Genomic DNA, 15370 nt, shown 5'->3' with positions numbered 1-15370 from the left:
TCGCATGCTCGTGGGACAGGCCCTTTACTAATTAAGAATCATAAGATTGATCATACATCAACAGAACCATGATATCTGTGGGGAATCTTTTCTTTAATAACCAAAAGGTAATGAAGGCAGTTGTGGCATCCCTATTATGAATCGATGAAAATAAATTTTAGAGATTTTTGTATTCAAAGTGAGTGGGATAGCAAGACAAAGTAAATTTGATTTGATTTGAAAGAAGAACCTACAGAATGAATAGAACAGATGAAAGGAGCAGAATCTACAAGGATTTTAAAATAATTTTGTGAATCTTCCATTTGCATTGGAGGGGGCGGGGGGGGGGGGACTGAGGAAAGAATGGAACCAATGAGTGTTCCTGAAGAAGAGCATTTAGTTTGCAGATCTTTGGATCAGCTTGAGTTTCTGAACTCTCGTTCAACTTGAAAGGGATAGGAGAAACTGATGTGGGTTTCAGTAATGGAGGGAAAGAAGACCAGAAGCAGATTTTTAAACATTTATTTCAAAATAGATTTTATAATAAATATATACTGTACAATGCAGGAAACGTGCAAAAAATTCATCCGATATTCTCGGAGGCGATACAAACATTCAATACTGTTTACCCAAATCACAATTTTACCCCACACCCTTGCCGCTCATGTGGCCCACTGGTATGAAATCCCTTCCCTTATTTTGAGGGGCATCTCCACCACACCCTGCCCCCCATGTCCAGCAGAGGAAGGACCCTAGACAGTTGCCCTCCCACAGAGTCTTGGCGCTGGCTGCATCAAGCTTCAGTGCGTCTCTCAGCATGTACTCCTGCAGTCTGCAGCGGGCCCATAAGCAGATGTTTGAATGTGGCTTTGCTAATGTAAAACAGAAAGCCTAGCTTTGGAACCAGATGTGGCAACTGGTTACCCCTGTTCAGCCAGGGTGAGCTGCCATTGGGGTACATAAGTGTTGAGAGGAGACAAAAAATTGTATCAATTTCCTCATTCTGCAATTTCATGTGTCCTGCCTGATCTTAAATATTTAATACAAATTATTTATTACTGTATTACATGTTTCAAATATGTGTGGTGGTTATATAATCTTGAGTTATTTAACTTTGCTTCCCACTTTATTCTTACTTGTATACTTTCCTCAGCTGATGGACAATGCAGTCTACACATTTGAAAAACTGTTGTCTGACTCATTGACGACCAAGACATCAAAAACCATAACCTCCATTGAAAAGGTTAAGCAACGAGTTTTAAAGGTAACAAAGTTTTTTTTTTAAATGAACTGTAAGTATGGTAATATTCTGAAGAAGGGTCTCGACCCGAAACGTCGCCTATTCCTTCTCTCCATAAATGCTGCCTCACCTACTGAGTTTCTCTAGCATTTTTGTCCACCATCGATTTTTCTAGCATCTGCAGTTCTTTCTTAAACATAGTAATATTGGAGATGTTTTTAAATTTAGCTGCTGTGTTGGACTTTGAAAGGAGGAGCGTCCTCATGAGTGTCATTGCGTGTAATTATATTAAACGATCAGTTAATTAAGTCAAGTATTTTGCACCAAAATGTGTCTCTGATCGGTGAGATGATACAAATGGTGTTTTCTCGGCACAGATTTTCAAAGTGCTGGTTGAATAGAGAGTTGTACCTCCAACCTGCAGATGGCACCAACTAGGAGGAACAGCAGTAACTTGCCCCGAGGGAAACAAGAAATTATGTGGAACTGTAGAGAGTCAAGGAAAATAGTGGCACCTGGAGTTCAATGTGGGAAGGTTGATTTTTGAATCCGAGAAGGACAGAGCTAATAGTTTGTTGAGACTATGAGTTCAAGGATAGATTTGCTGCATCTTCAAGTAACTTTGAAATTACACCTCAGTCTACAAATTTAAGTCAGTTCTATATAATTGCTTTATCAGTCAAGAAAGCTATGTTATCACCAATGACTAAAACATGCCGATTTTAGAATGAATTTACCCAATTAATCAGGAATATCATAGCTTTAAAGTTATATTGTGTGATAATAAATATCACTACATGAAATATGTCCCTCTATTATTTAAACAAAAGAGGTAATTTTGTGAAGTTCATAGATTAAGGATTGCTACCAATCTCAGTCCCTGGTATATTTTGTTTAAGAAAGAACTTCAAATGCTGGGAAAATCGAAGGTTGTCAAAAAATGCTGGAGAAACTCAGCGGGTGAGGCAGCATCTATGGAGAGAAGGAATAGGCGCCGTTTCGGGTCGACACCCTTCTTCAGACTGATGTTGGATGGGGGGGGGCAGGAAAAAGAAAGGAAGAGATGGTGACAGTAGGCTTTGTGGGAGAGCTGGGAAGGGGGAGGGGAAGGAGGGAGAAAGCAAGGGATATATAAAATTAGAGGTCAATGTTCATACCGCTGGGGTGTAAACTACCTAAGCAAAATATGAAGTGCTGTTCCTCCAATTTGCGCTGGGCCTCACTCTGACAATGGAGGAGGCCCAGGACAGAAAGGTCAGATTGGGAATGGGAAGGGGTGTTGAAGTGCTGAGCAACCGGGAGATCACGCTGGTTAATACGAACTGAGCGGAGGTGTTGGGCGAAGCGAAGCCTGTGCTTGGTCTCGCCGATGTAGAGAAGTTGGCACCTGGAACAGCAGGTGCAGTAGATGAGGTTGGAGGAGATGCAGGTGAACCTCTGCCTCACCTGGAAAAACTGATTGGGTCCTTGGATGGAGTTGAGGGGGAAGGTAAAGTGACAAGTGTAGCATTTCCTGCGGTTGAAGGGGAAAGCTAATAGTTTGTTTATGGGTGAGACTATGAGTTCAAGGATAGATTACCAAAATAAGTTTTCAGACTTGTCCAGATTCGTGTCACCATGCTTCGGCAACGAAACAACCAGAAAATGCGGGAGGGTATTTCAGTTTAAGTCTGCTGTCTCATTTGGTTAGATAGCATCTGCGGGTAAGCAACAGAGGTAATGTGTCATGTGGATGACCTTTCTTTAGAACAGGAACAATTCAGAAAACAGGCATATTTTAAGTTGCAGAGAAAAGGGTGGGATGGAGAGCATGAAGATTAGTGTTGAATGAAATAGGGTAGGGAAAGCATGCATATGTTGGCTCATACATCCAGAGGAAGAATAAATGGAGTGAGCATGGTGGAGATAGAAAGAGAAAACAAAATGCCTGCACTTTGAACGTCAAATGCCTAAAGCAGCTGTTGCTGAAAATCAATATTTTTAGTTTGCTTTTTAAATACTCTGGAAAGTAAAGATGCCATTGGAAGAAATAATGTGACACATCACTAGAATTGTGAAAGGATTCAACATTTCAGGACAGGTTGCATAAACGTGAACTATATTGTGTTTCTTTTGGTTTTGAAAGATAGGAGATGATCACATTGAAGTGTTTAAAAATGGAAAAACTTCTTGATTCAGTGAGTGAACCCATAACAAAAGGACTAATTAATTATCATAAAATTAAGGCCAGGTTAAAATTAGGAAGGACTATTTCAATGCACAAAACAGTGGAAACATGGAAATACCTGTATATATAAAATGGAACAGGCTTAAGGAACTGAATTGTCTACCTCTGTTCAAGTGTACCTACATTAATCATTTGCATTGTAATCTCTGGTGGCTTTCGAGAATGTAAATGGGCACAGGGACTTGTTGCACTAAACCTTCCGATATGCAAGCTTGTGGGACGATGTGCAAAACATAATTTGCAACTCTGGCATCCAAGGTTAGAGTGAGTTATATAGAGGTTAATTTACAGAACTCAGGGCTTTTAAGGAATTTCTTGGACTTTTTTTTTGTTTTTTGTTACAACTAATGGTACTCAGACACTCCTTTATAAATTAGTAATCTTCTTGTTCCCCACACCATTGTAATATCCCAATGAACTTCGGATGGGAATTCTAATAGCTGGCATATCTACCAAGGAGAACCTATAGTATGAAAGTACTTCAGATGGCACACGATATACAGTATGTGTCTTCTCATCTGTATCTCCTCATCTGTAGCTCCTTACCCAGATCTGTAATATGTGATAAGAAACTTGATGTTTATCATTATAAATGGAATAATAATAATAATAATGGATGGGATTTATATAGCGCCTTTCTAATACTCAAGGCGCTTTACATCGCATTATTCATTCACTCCTCAGTCACACTCGGTGGTGGTAAGCTACTTCTGTAGCCACAGCTGCCCTGGGGCAGACTGACGGAAGCGTGGCTGCCAATCTGCGCCTACGGCCCCTCCGACCACCACCAATCACTCACACACATTCACACACATTCAAACACAGGCAAAGGTGGGTGAAGTGTCTTGCCCAAGGACACAACGACAGTATGCACTCCAAGCGGGATTCGAACCGGCTACCTTCCGGTTGCCAGCCGAACACTTAGCCCATTGTGCCATCTGTCGTCCCATGGGGTTACCTTTAACACAGAATGAAAGTTTAGAATTTAATATTCTAATGAATATGAATAATTTTTTTTAAATCTGTTTATGCACGACATGTTTTGCGTTTCTATAAGGATTTCAAACATTTTCTTTCTCAGCAATACGACCATGACAGCAGCACACTAAGGAAGAGGCTATTCCAGGAAGCTCTGGTGCAGATTACATTGCCGACACTGCAGAAAACATTGGCACCAAGTTATAAGCGTGTAAGTGACAAGTGATTGAAATTGGGGCGACACAGTTGTATAATAAATACAACAATCAAGTATCATGATATGAAGGGGATAATTTTCCAGACTCTATTCTCTTTGCATTGTTTCACTTGATAAGGAAATTTGATATGGAGTTTGACACACCCACATTGCATCCGTAACAAATTCTTGGAATAGAAAATCCTATCACGCAAGCTTCAATACCGATATGAGAACAATATGGTGTTGGAGTCTGCCAAAAAAAAAGAAAAAGATTTTAGTCATGAAGTGCTACTTGTAAAATCTTCAATCACTAGGCCTCCTGAGAGAAACATTTAGAACATTTATGCTGCAGGGCCATTACCTCATGAGGTAACTCCTGGATTCAATCAGCTGGTGCCATTTTAGCCAAGCATATTAAGATGGATTTTATGCTGATTGGTATCTACCCTAAATTGGTGGTTCCTAGATTAGGACCATACCGATTCAGTTTGCCCCTGGGTTCCATTTTCACTGCACGGTCCACTAATTAAAGAAGCACAGAGGATCGCTGGAGCTTTAAGCTGGCTAGCCAGCTCTGCATTGATAGCTTGTGAGGTTTCAATCACAGGCCCATTCGCTGCCACTGAGAGTAAAGGCCTTTGGCATTGACTAATATTTTAAATCACAGATACGATTACAAAAAAAAAAAATTTGAAAAATCAAAAATGTAAAAATAATTAAAACATAAAAAATTTATCACATTAAAAACAGAGCAGGCTGTACAGAGAGATTTCCTCATGTAAATGTACAGGGACATTTAACTTCACTCTGCTGCCCCTATGGACTCCATGAGGAAATGCAGGAGTCCAGCACTAGCATTTGGAGACTTCAGTTGCTGGAGTCTGGAGTAAATATAAACTGCTGGAGGAACTCAGCGGGTCAAGTAGCCACTGTGGAGGGAAGGGGTTGAATGACGTTTCAGATTGTGACTGCATCTGGACAGAGAGTTTAGAGACTCAAGCGACTGCAGATGCTGGAATCATGAACAAAAATACAATATGCTGGACCAACTCAAAGTGTCAGGCAGCATCTGTGGAGGGAAAAGAACAAACAATATTTCAGGTTGGGACCTTTCAGAAGAACCTGAAACACCATCTTTTATTTTTCCTCCACATGTATTTGCTGGCCTGCTGTGTTCCTCCTGCTGAATGCTTAGAGTTGAGATAGCAAGTGAATAGAAGTAAATAGTAAATAGTAAATAGAAGGGTGACTCAAGAAAATGTTTTCTACATTATCTGATTTTTTTACATGTTTACCACAGTCACATTTATGCTTCAAGTAAAAACAGCTCCAATGCTGAACCGAGTTCAGTGTGCTGTGGAACCTGGTCATTTTATATTTCAGGGCAGGATATCGATTCGACACAGACATTGCTGTACATCAACGTGAATAAAATCAGAATTTACTTGTTTGTTTCCATGTAGAGAGGAAGTATTTGCCATAACTTGGAGGAGGGGAAAGCCTTGCTGTTTAGGGTAGTGGAACAAAGCGAAGGCTGCAGACATAAGCTGCTGCCATAGGTGGGGACAGGTTCCCTCGTGCTCATTTTAAGCTTGCCAAACATCCCCTCATCCTTTGCTCAGCCATAGCACAGGGTTTGATGCTCAGAAATAAATTCATCAATTTCAAACCGTGAAATGAAAACACAAAATGCTAGTACGGTTCAGTGTTGCAGACAGCATTTGTGGAAAGTAAAACATCCCTAACATTTTGGATTACCTCTTTAGTTTAAATAGTAGAGGGACATATTTCATGTAGTGATATCTATTATCACACAATATAAGTTTAAAGCTGTAATATTCCTGATCACCCCCATCCTCCACCCTCCACCCCCTCCCCTCTCTCCCCCTCCCCTCCCCTCCCCCCATCAATCCCCCCACCCCCTCCCACCTCCCCACCTCTCCCCCCTTCCCTCCTCCCCCTCCCTTCCCCCCTCTCTCCCCCCATCTCTCCCCCCTCTCCCCCTCACTCCCCCCCTCTCTCCCGCTGTCTCTGTCTCTGCCCCCCTCTATCTGTCTCTGCCCCTCTCATTCTGTCTCTGCCTCCTCTCTCTCAGTCCTCACTCTCTACACCCCTCCCTCTCTAGACACGCCTGTGAGTTGGGGGCTATGCCTCAGTGGATAGGGTGGTTATGGGATAAAATGAGCGAATGAATAATATTAATATAATATCGAGGGGGGTGGTTAGTGTGTGTGAGTGTGCGGGGGCTAGTTAGTGTGTGTGTGGGGGTGGTTAGTGCATGTGTGTGACGTCGCAGGCCGCCCCCCCCCCCCCGCGTTGAGGGGACGGGACCCAACGGGTCCCACTTGGTCTAGTTTCATTTAAAAATGTGTTTGATTTTCAGAAGTTGAGAAATGACTGTCAATAGGCTTAATTTTACCCTAAAATATTGCAATAACAAGAGGGAAGGAAATTGGAAGGATACAATAATCAGATTATGTATCTACAAAGGTAATGCAATTATGTTTTCAGGGTTCCTCCATTCAAACATCACATACAAGAATCTTGATGATTTTCTGACTAGTGGTCAATATTGTGCTAATGTGATGAATTGAAGATGCAAATGGAAGATGCAAAGGGATTAATGTTATCTTTTTAGCAAGGAACTGAGCATAAACTTTTTCTCCTTGAACAGGAACTTCAGAAATTTGAGCAATACATCTTCGCAGACTACACAAAACTCGTTCAAGTGGAGAACATCTACGAAGAAATTTTACTTCACACCATTATCAGGGAAGTGGTCAAAGGTAAAGAATGTGTTGACCCTAGAAAATGAGCCCAAGCTTCAGAATAGGTGATAAAGATGAAAACAGTTAATAGCTGTAATCAATCTTGAAAACAATGACAATAAAACCCCCTGCCCTTTTGTGATTTAATCTGTAGATATACTCAACATTTTTTCACTTTCATTAAAGAGAGAAAAAACATTGTGGCAAGTGTTCTGCTCACCTGCTGAAAACAGGTTAAGGTAGGTAGGTAGGCGATGGTTTGATGCTACAAATTGGCTGCAAGCTAGCTGGAAGATAGCTCAAGCATCATGACAAATTTCTCACTGAAGTTTCTTACCAATTTCTTCTTTACCTTATAAACTGATTTTCATGTCTATCTCAATTCTGCTTGCTGTCTCTTGTTTAATGGATGAAATGGATTTCTTTCCTCTCTTGAATCACTTGCACCGTAAAACTTCTCCAACGATTGGAGAGGTTCACTCAGTCATCTCTTGACTTCACCATTGCACAGTGCCTCAGAATTCACATTTGTTTTAGCATAGACAATGCCACCATTTCCCCATGTCAACTCCATTTTCTTCGATGCTTGGCCCAGGAAAACCTTTCCCTGAAATCAACAACTTCTGAAACACTTTCAAATTCCTATTGTAGCCTATGGTGCTCCACCACTGTGATGTTGCTGCCTCAAATATAGTTATTTAACCATGATTCCATTGAAACTATTACCCAATCTCACTATGGTCCCTTGTCCTGGTATATCCTTCATCTTTGCACTGTTAGGTGCAAGGAACATGTCCTTCAAGACCAGTGGTGAACCTCTAGCTTAACCTTCAATTGCCGTAGTGGGGGGAAGGGATGGTTCTGTTACTATACAAGCAATCTTGGAATATGGACTAATGAACCACCATATCAGTGAAGGGTTACAAATTCGGTAAGTTTAGACTGAAAGGACATATTGGCAATCGTAAATCATGAAACTACCAGCACTTAACTATTTCACTTTTGGCTTTTAGTGAATGAAATCTGAAGCCTTCCCCCATGAGATCAGAGACCAAAGACCAACACCAATGTGGTTGACTAGTAATCCCTCTCATATAGTCTTGGGAAGTATTTAAGAATACAATTAAACTATCAAACTAGCATCATCGACACAAGCACCAGATACAGTCAAAATAAAGGTCAACTCTGCAGAGCCCTCCACATTTGTGGATGTGCCAACATTTTGAAAACTGTCCTAAAGGTTAATCAAGCAATATATTCAGATACACAGAGCCTTACAATGTGGCTCAGTGGGTCTCAGATTTCTCTATCATGATTCCTGAGTGGATTTTGTCCCACCAGTGGTGCCTGGACTCACTGGAGATGGCAACACAGTGGTATCCAGCTCGGAGGATGAGTCCTGGGAAGGTGGGTGGGCAACGCCACGCTGATTACCAGTCACTCGCCTCCCTCAGTGAATGAGTCAGATCTCCTCCATGTTGGACATCATATGGAAGAAGTATTAGCATAATTTCCTATCACCTCACATGACACTAACCTGGAAATATGTTGCCAGTCCTTCATCGTTGCTGATATTCCTGAGCAAACAGCACTGTGAGAGTGTCCTCATTGACAAACTGCAGCAGTTCAGGAAGGCAGCTCATCTCCATCTATCAAGGATAATTAGAAAAGAGCAATGAACAGGGACTTTCCCAGCAAACCCTGGATCTTAATCTTCAAGTGAGAAGCAAGGACAGAAATTGTTCACAGGATGAGGAATTCAATGTCCATTAATAATCACTGAACTGGCCTTGTGTAGCTGGTCCCCTCTTCATTATGTGGACATTCTCCATGGCATGTTATCTGAGAGTATTTTAGATACATGACAGACTCAGCATCTCAAATGTGGACATCTATGAGGCACCATGGGCTGTCAACAATGCTGCTGTATTCCAGCACAATCTATAGGCTAATGGTTATATATTTTTTTGTTTTAAATCCTTCCATGGCTTTGATCCTCATTATTTCTGTAGCCTCTGGCTCTTCAAGACTTTGGGATCTCTGCATCTTTCATTCCGAATGTCTTCTTTGCCTCTGTATCTCTCGTCTCTCCTTGAGAAATAATCTGTTTCTTTGATCAAGCTCTTCTTCAGCTGACCTGGTATCTCTTACAGAGAAGTTCAGTGTCAAATTTTGATCGATGATGCTTTTGTGAAACACCTCGGAATGCTTTCCTGTACTAAAGGTATTATTATTTTTTGCGCCACATTGGAAGTAAAGATCCTGGCTGAAGATACAAGGGCACACAATATCACTCACTCTCTTCCTCAAATCTGTATTGTTGCCTTCCAGACCTGCCCATCTTTATTACAACACTGCATTTTAATCTCTCTCCTGAAGGTTTCCCTCTGCCTGCAGCACTGAAATAGGCAGAACTGAAGTCACGAATAACATACTCTGTGACCGATTGTCCCATCTCAACACTGCAATTTTATGAAGCTTTTTGCACATTTAACAGTGTTTGTCCATTGACCAACTCCATTTCCACCTCTCTCAACCACTGATGTATACAGCTTAGTGAAAGCTCCTTCCCTTGATCCCAGCCTGACCTGATTGTAACAATGTCACTTGCACCCATCTCCATATCATTGGTTTTGGAGACCCATGAGGAACTACCTTTAGGTTTTTCCATCCTTTGTTGCACCTTGGTACCTTGGTGATGCCATCTGAAGCCATGAGGTCAGCTTCCACATGCATGGTGGTGACAAATAGCCCAACCTCTCTAGCAATTCTCCTGATCAGTATTCCGATTCTGCTTATTGGCTGTGTCCAGTGTGTTCCAGTTAAACACTATTGTTGTTTTGGCTCTAACCTTGCACTCAATAAATTTGCCTCCGCTTGAACTTTGTCTTAAGACCATAGCAGACAGAACACAACTTTGGCATTCTTCGCCACAGCTTCTGAACCCCCATGCCATTAAAGTGACCACCAATCTCCATCTCTGAAACATCACCTGCCTCCCAGCTTACTTTAGGCTACCGGTGTGAAATTTATGTCTTTGACGATGCTATATGTTTGTCTGACTGGAATTCCAGCCTCCACAGTCTGTAAACTTCAGCTTGTCCAAAACTCTCCTGTTTCTATCCTTTGGTACACCGTCTTGTTCAGTATCACCCCTAGAATTCCTTGGTCATGCTGAGAAAGAAGCCACTAGTAATGGAGGTGACTGGAGCTGGAGATTAAAACCAGGAGATTCTGCTGTTCCCACAGTAGGGATGGTAAATGAGAACACGTTGGCATTGGCTGCGGAGATGAAGGTGCTGGTGGCTCTTATGGGCTCCCAAGCCTCCGGGTTAACCTTCAACATTGGTGCCTGAAAACTATCCACCTGTGACCCCTGCAGCCTCCAGTCGCCAAGCCTCCAATTTAAATTTCCCATCAGTTTCCTAACCTGGCCTCACCTTTTCCTGTAATCACGTCTGTGTTCCTCTGATTCAGGTCTCCTGTGCATTCGCTGCTCTGCATTTCACCTGTTTGGCCAAACGTTTGCAAATTCCCTCGCTGCACACCTCTTACGTTGCATCACCCTCTCCTGCATTAAGATTGTTTTTTAACTCTTTGACTAGCTTGTCGTTAAAATTGCTAACATTACTGTTAATGGCTTGACGTTTGTTTGTAGTTGATTGCGCCTCTAAATTTCTTTTGCAGAAATCCGGTTGCTTTGGAAGGTTATCTGTGTTATTTTAATTCTCATTTGTAAAACAACTTATTTTTCTCCTGTTAGTGGTGCAAGAAGCTGCCATGTTGAAAAAACATAATCTGTTTGAAGACAACTTGCCTTATACCAGCGATAGCGATGGTAATCTCACGGATAAAAATGAAGGAAAGACACCACCAGGTTCTCAACCCAGGAGCCCATCCAAAACATCACCAGCAGGCTCATGTGCTGAGGAACTGGAAGTCAGTAAAAAAGTGATTTCACAAAATTCTGCTCCAACATCGGATATTCTGTTGAATGAGAAACAGGAAAGTGAACAGTCATCAGCTTCTCATGAGAAATCTGGTAATGAGATACTTCATGCCAATCATAATGGAGAGGTGATGGCCCAACTTGATATAAATGCAGTACAGGAAACCAGTACAGCCACAGGGATTTATCAGGAAGCTGAAAATCCAATTGGATTAAATAATGCAAACAGTAATGAGAATGTAGCTGGAAATGAACCTCAGAACAGGCAAGAAGGTGAAAAGGAGAATGAAAATGTATGTTCCTCAGCTCCCGATAGTTTAAAAGAAATACATGACTTGCTAACCGTAGAAATAGTGCCAGCTGAGAAGAATCCTGAAAATCGGGAAGCTTTGCCATGCAAAGCCAATGATGCAAGCCATGTTGAAGTACACAATGAATCCAGTCCAAAAATGGATGAACTTTTGAAGGATATAAGTGAAACAAATGGAGAAGACAACACATCAATAGTTGAATCCATGGAAGGTCAACAGGAGAAAATTGGGAAACACGAAGAAGAAAACGTGCTGGTGCCAGCTGAGGATCTTGTGGAAGGCCAGAATGAGGAGGAAAATGAACTGAAGAGCTTGACTCCAACAACTGATGAATTGGTGGAAGGTCAGAATAAAGATGATAAGGAATGGAAGGGCTTATCATCAACAGTCGATGATCTTGTAGAAGATCAGTGTAAGAAAGAGAATGAGAATGAAAGCTTACCATCAGCAGTTGAAGAAGTTGTGGATGTTCAGCATGAAGAAGATAATGAATGCAAAGGTCTACCATCAACAGTTGATCAACTTCAGGAAAGTCAAGATAAGGAAGATAATGAATGCAATACCATTCCAATGGTTAATGATCTTGAATGCAAGACCTCGACAATGGTTAATGATCTTGTAGAAGGTCAAGGCAAGGAGGACAAGGACTCGCATGAAGACTTATCAACCATACTTAATGAAGGATCACAAGGACAAGGTGAGATGATTGCAGAACCCGAAAAAGAAGACATGCCACAACAAATCAATGTCTGTTTGGAAAATGAGCCTTCCACTGATGGTGTTGAGTCTAAAGCAGTTTCTGGGAGTGCCCCAATATTGAGCAAGGAAGAAGCTCAAGAAATTGGTTCTGTACACACAGAAGATATCGAAGTGCTACATGATGCTTCTGAAAAGGAGGAAGTAGAAAAGTCTGAATCGGGATGAAACTAAAGAAACTAAAGAGATGACAAGAATTCTCAAATATAGATGATAATTGATGTGGATGCAGAGGCAAAGAAATTAACAATGTAACATGATTGTGACTGTCGTATCGCTGCATAAAACCAATCCATCGAATCACCAGAAACTGAAATAATGGAACTTTAAGCCCAATCTCCATAAAATCAATTGTAATGTGAGATGTCCAAGATGCCAAAATCCCATCTTCCATTTGATTTGGATTATTTACCTAGACTCAGTGCTTTCCTGATTGCACCAGGCATTCCAGATTATACCGAACATTATTGTTCATTGCCCATTTCTATATGCGTGCTTCACCTGGCTGCGCAGAGACACAGATTGAACTACTTTGACAGAAGAAGTAAATTCCCTTATCAAAGTGACTCAACCACGAGTATATGAATATGAAAAAAGTAGAAAGAGTTGAATTGAATGAAACAGGTTACTGGAAGAGATAGCTATTGTGCAAATTCAAGAAACTTGGAACATTTAATGATTAACTTCTTTGGTAATCATGTTATGTGATGATAACGAGAATATCTACAGAATATATTCTTTTTAAGTGTTCAAATAATGAGCTATCTTCATGAAGGATCAACAGGGTGGCTGCTTCCATGTAATATACATTGAGCAGTTCCTGAAATGTTCTGCTGTATACACACTGTCTATGTGGAATGCCATGCAATGATTTGTATCACTCTGTTCATGGTACAGAATGCACAGATTCAGAGAGCATAAAATTATACAACATAGAAGCAGGCCCTTGGATCCACCGCTGAACTTTTTGTCCATCTACATAAATCCTATTTGCCTGCATCCTTTACTATCATGGCTATTTAAGTGCCTGCTCGTTGTACTTAGTTACAGTAAGTGCCTGAATTCATTATGGTTTTAGCCATGTATAAAACTGTAACCATTTAATAGAGTGCGCAGTTACACTAGTACCAAAAATAATTTGGAATTCAGAGCTCTGTATAAATAATGACACATATTTAACTGCAGATACTGAAATATTACATAGAATGCAAAGTGCTGGAGTAACCCAATGGGTCAGGCAGAATCTCTGGAGGACATGGACAGGCGACGTTCAGAGTCAGGAGAACCCTGTCAGAAGGAGTAGAGGAAAGAACTGCAGATGTTGGTTTAAATCGGAGATAGACACAAAATGCTGGAGTAACCTAGCGGGACAGGCAATATCTCTGGAGAGCAGGAATGGGGGACGTTTCGGGGTCTGAAGAAGGGTCTTGATCCGAAACGTCACCCATTTCATCTCTCCAGAGGTGCTGCCTGTCCTCCTGATTTACTCCAGCATTTTGTGTCTATCCTGTCAGAAGGAGGGTCTGGACCCAAAACATCACCTGTCAATGTTCTCTAGAGATGCTGTGTTACTCCAGCACTTTGTTTTCTCTCTATGTATTAATTCCTATCTTTACACAACTTACCATTCATAATACTGCTGTGACTAGTTTATGGAAGTTTGGCAATCTTACAACAGTCCCGGTGTGGAATGTGCTGTAAACATGAATAGTACTTCAGGCAAGCTACTGTTGTCACTTTGGTACAAACTAAAGCAGGACTGACAACATCAAGTGGAATGTTTTTGCTGCATCCTAACCTTTTACACAGTGAAATTTGCAGCTTATAGTTATAAATTATCAAATGAAAACTTATCAGCTACCTAAAAGAAAACTGTAAAGCTGACCGTTCACTTCATTTCACAAAAGGGAACAAATGAAACATTTCCATTTACCTTACAATAGGAGAAACAGGACAATAAAATGAGTGCATGCATGTCCCATACCACATTCAAACTTTTTTGGCTAAGAAGATTTAATGATTACAGCTTTCAATTTTGGCTTAGGAAAGGAATGAAAGAAGGGCTTCTTTGAAGTGAGGGCTCACTCCAAGCTGTTGCATGCGAGTCCCTACCACTTCCTAAAACTAGAGATGAGTGAAAGTATGTGCTTCGTGGCATCTAAAAAAGTGGGGAGCAAATGGAAAAAAATAAACAAAATAGCCGACGGCCCAGGTTCAATATAAAACTATATAGAGCACTAAATGATAAGGAGAAAAATCTAAAACAAGACTATCACTTCATCCATTGATATATTGCCTCTTAGATCAGCTCACTCCATTTAAAAATCACATATGAAGTACTTAATTACACCCATCTGATTCATGTGAGAAAAGCTGAAGTGAAATGCTATCTTTAGCTAATAACAAGAAAAGAACACCTGTTCCTGTATCCTTCATTAGAACAATGTAAGGTCATTCACTGGGAAACAAGAGAACTCTTCAGATAGAGGCAGTTCAATCATTGAAATTACACCAGTGGTCAATTATACAGTAAACCATTATGAAGCAAAAAAATGTGCTCTTCTCTTCTCCTCTTTCAAATTTTGCTACTTTCAGCTACAAAAAGAGAAATGCGAGTTATGTCTATTTTGATTAAGGGGGCCTGGTAGTTTCCACAGAGTTAAAGTGGCATTTCAATAATAAATGGATCTCAGTGCAAAATGGACACTTGTGTAAGGTTCAATTAATTGTTAAATCCATCTCACATTAAAACAATTTAAAAATTGTTGCTAAATTTAATTATGTAAAAAAACAATTTCACTTTTGCATACACTTCTCTTATAGATTCTTGACAAAGACAAAACTGTATGGTGTTGGTGTCTTCCATATTTCACTTATACCCCTTTACCGGGGGCTATCACCTTGAAAACAAGTAAATAACACATCAGAAGTGTGTTTCCTGTGAATTTTCACCACATAAAAAT

General features: G+C 40.7%; 1 protein-coding gene across 1 annotated transcript in view; it reads left to right on the top strand.

The window, feature by feature from the left end:
* niban1 (niban apoptosis regulator 1) overlaps positions 1 to 13003 on the top strand; it is a 90043-nt gene extending 77040 nt beyond the window's left edge. Inside the window, exons 11-14 of the mRNA XM_033028158.1 lie at positions 1133 to 1243; positions 4528 to 4635; positions 7298 to 7409; positions 11155 to 13003. Coding sequence (XP_032884049.1) covers positions 1133 to 1243; positions 4528 to 4635; positions 7298 to 7409; positions 11155 to 12575 — 1752 coding nt within the window. The 3' untranslated portion in view covers positions 12576 to 13003. The remainder of the gene's footprint in view (positions 1 to 1132; positions 1244 to 4527; positions 4636 to 7297; positions 7410 to 11154) is intronic.
* Positions 13004 to 15370: the final 2367 nt, after the last annotated feature.

The sequence above is a fragment of the Amblyraja radiata genome, chromosome 10 (assembly GCF_010909765.2).
Source record: "Amblyraja radiata isolate CabotCenter1 chromosome 10, sAmbRad1.1.pri, whole genome shotgun sequence".
In the NCBI taxonomy this organism is placed as follows: domain Eukaryota; kingdom Metazoa; phylum Chordata; class Chondrichthyes; order Rajiformes; family Rajidae; genus Amblyraja; species Amblyraja radiata.
Note: the sequence above shows the minus strand (reverse complement) of the source record. Positions and strands in the feature narration are given on the sequence as shown.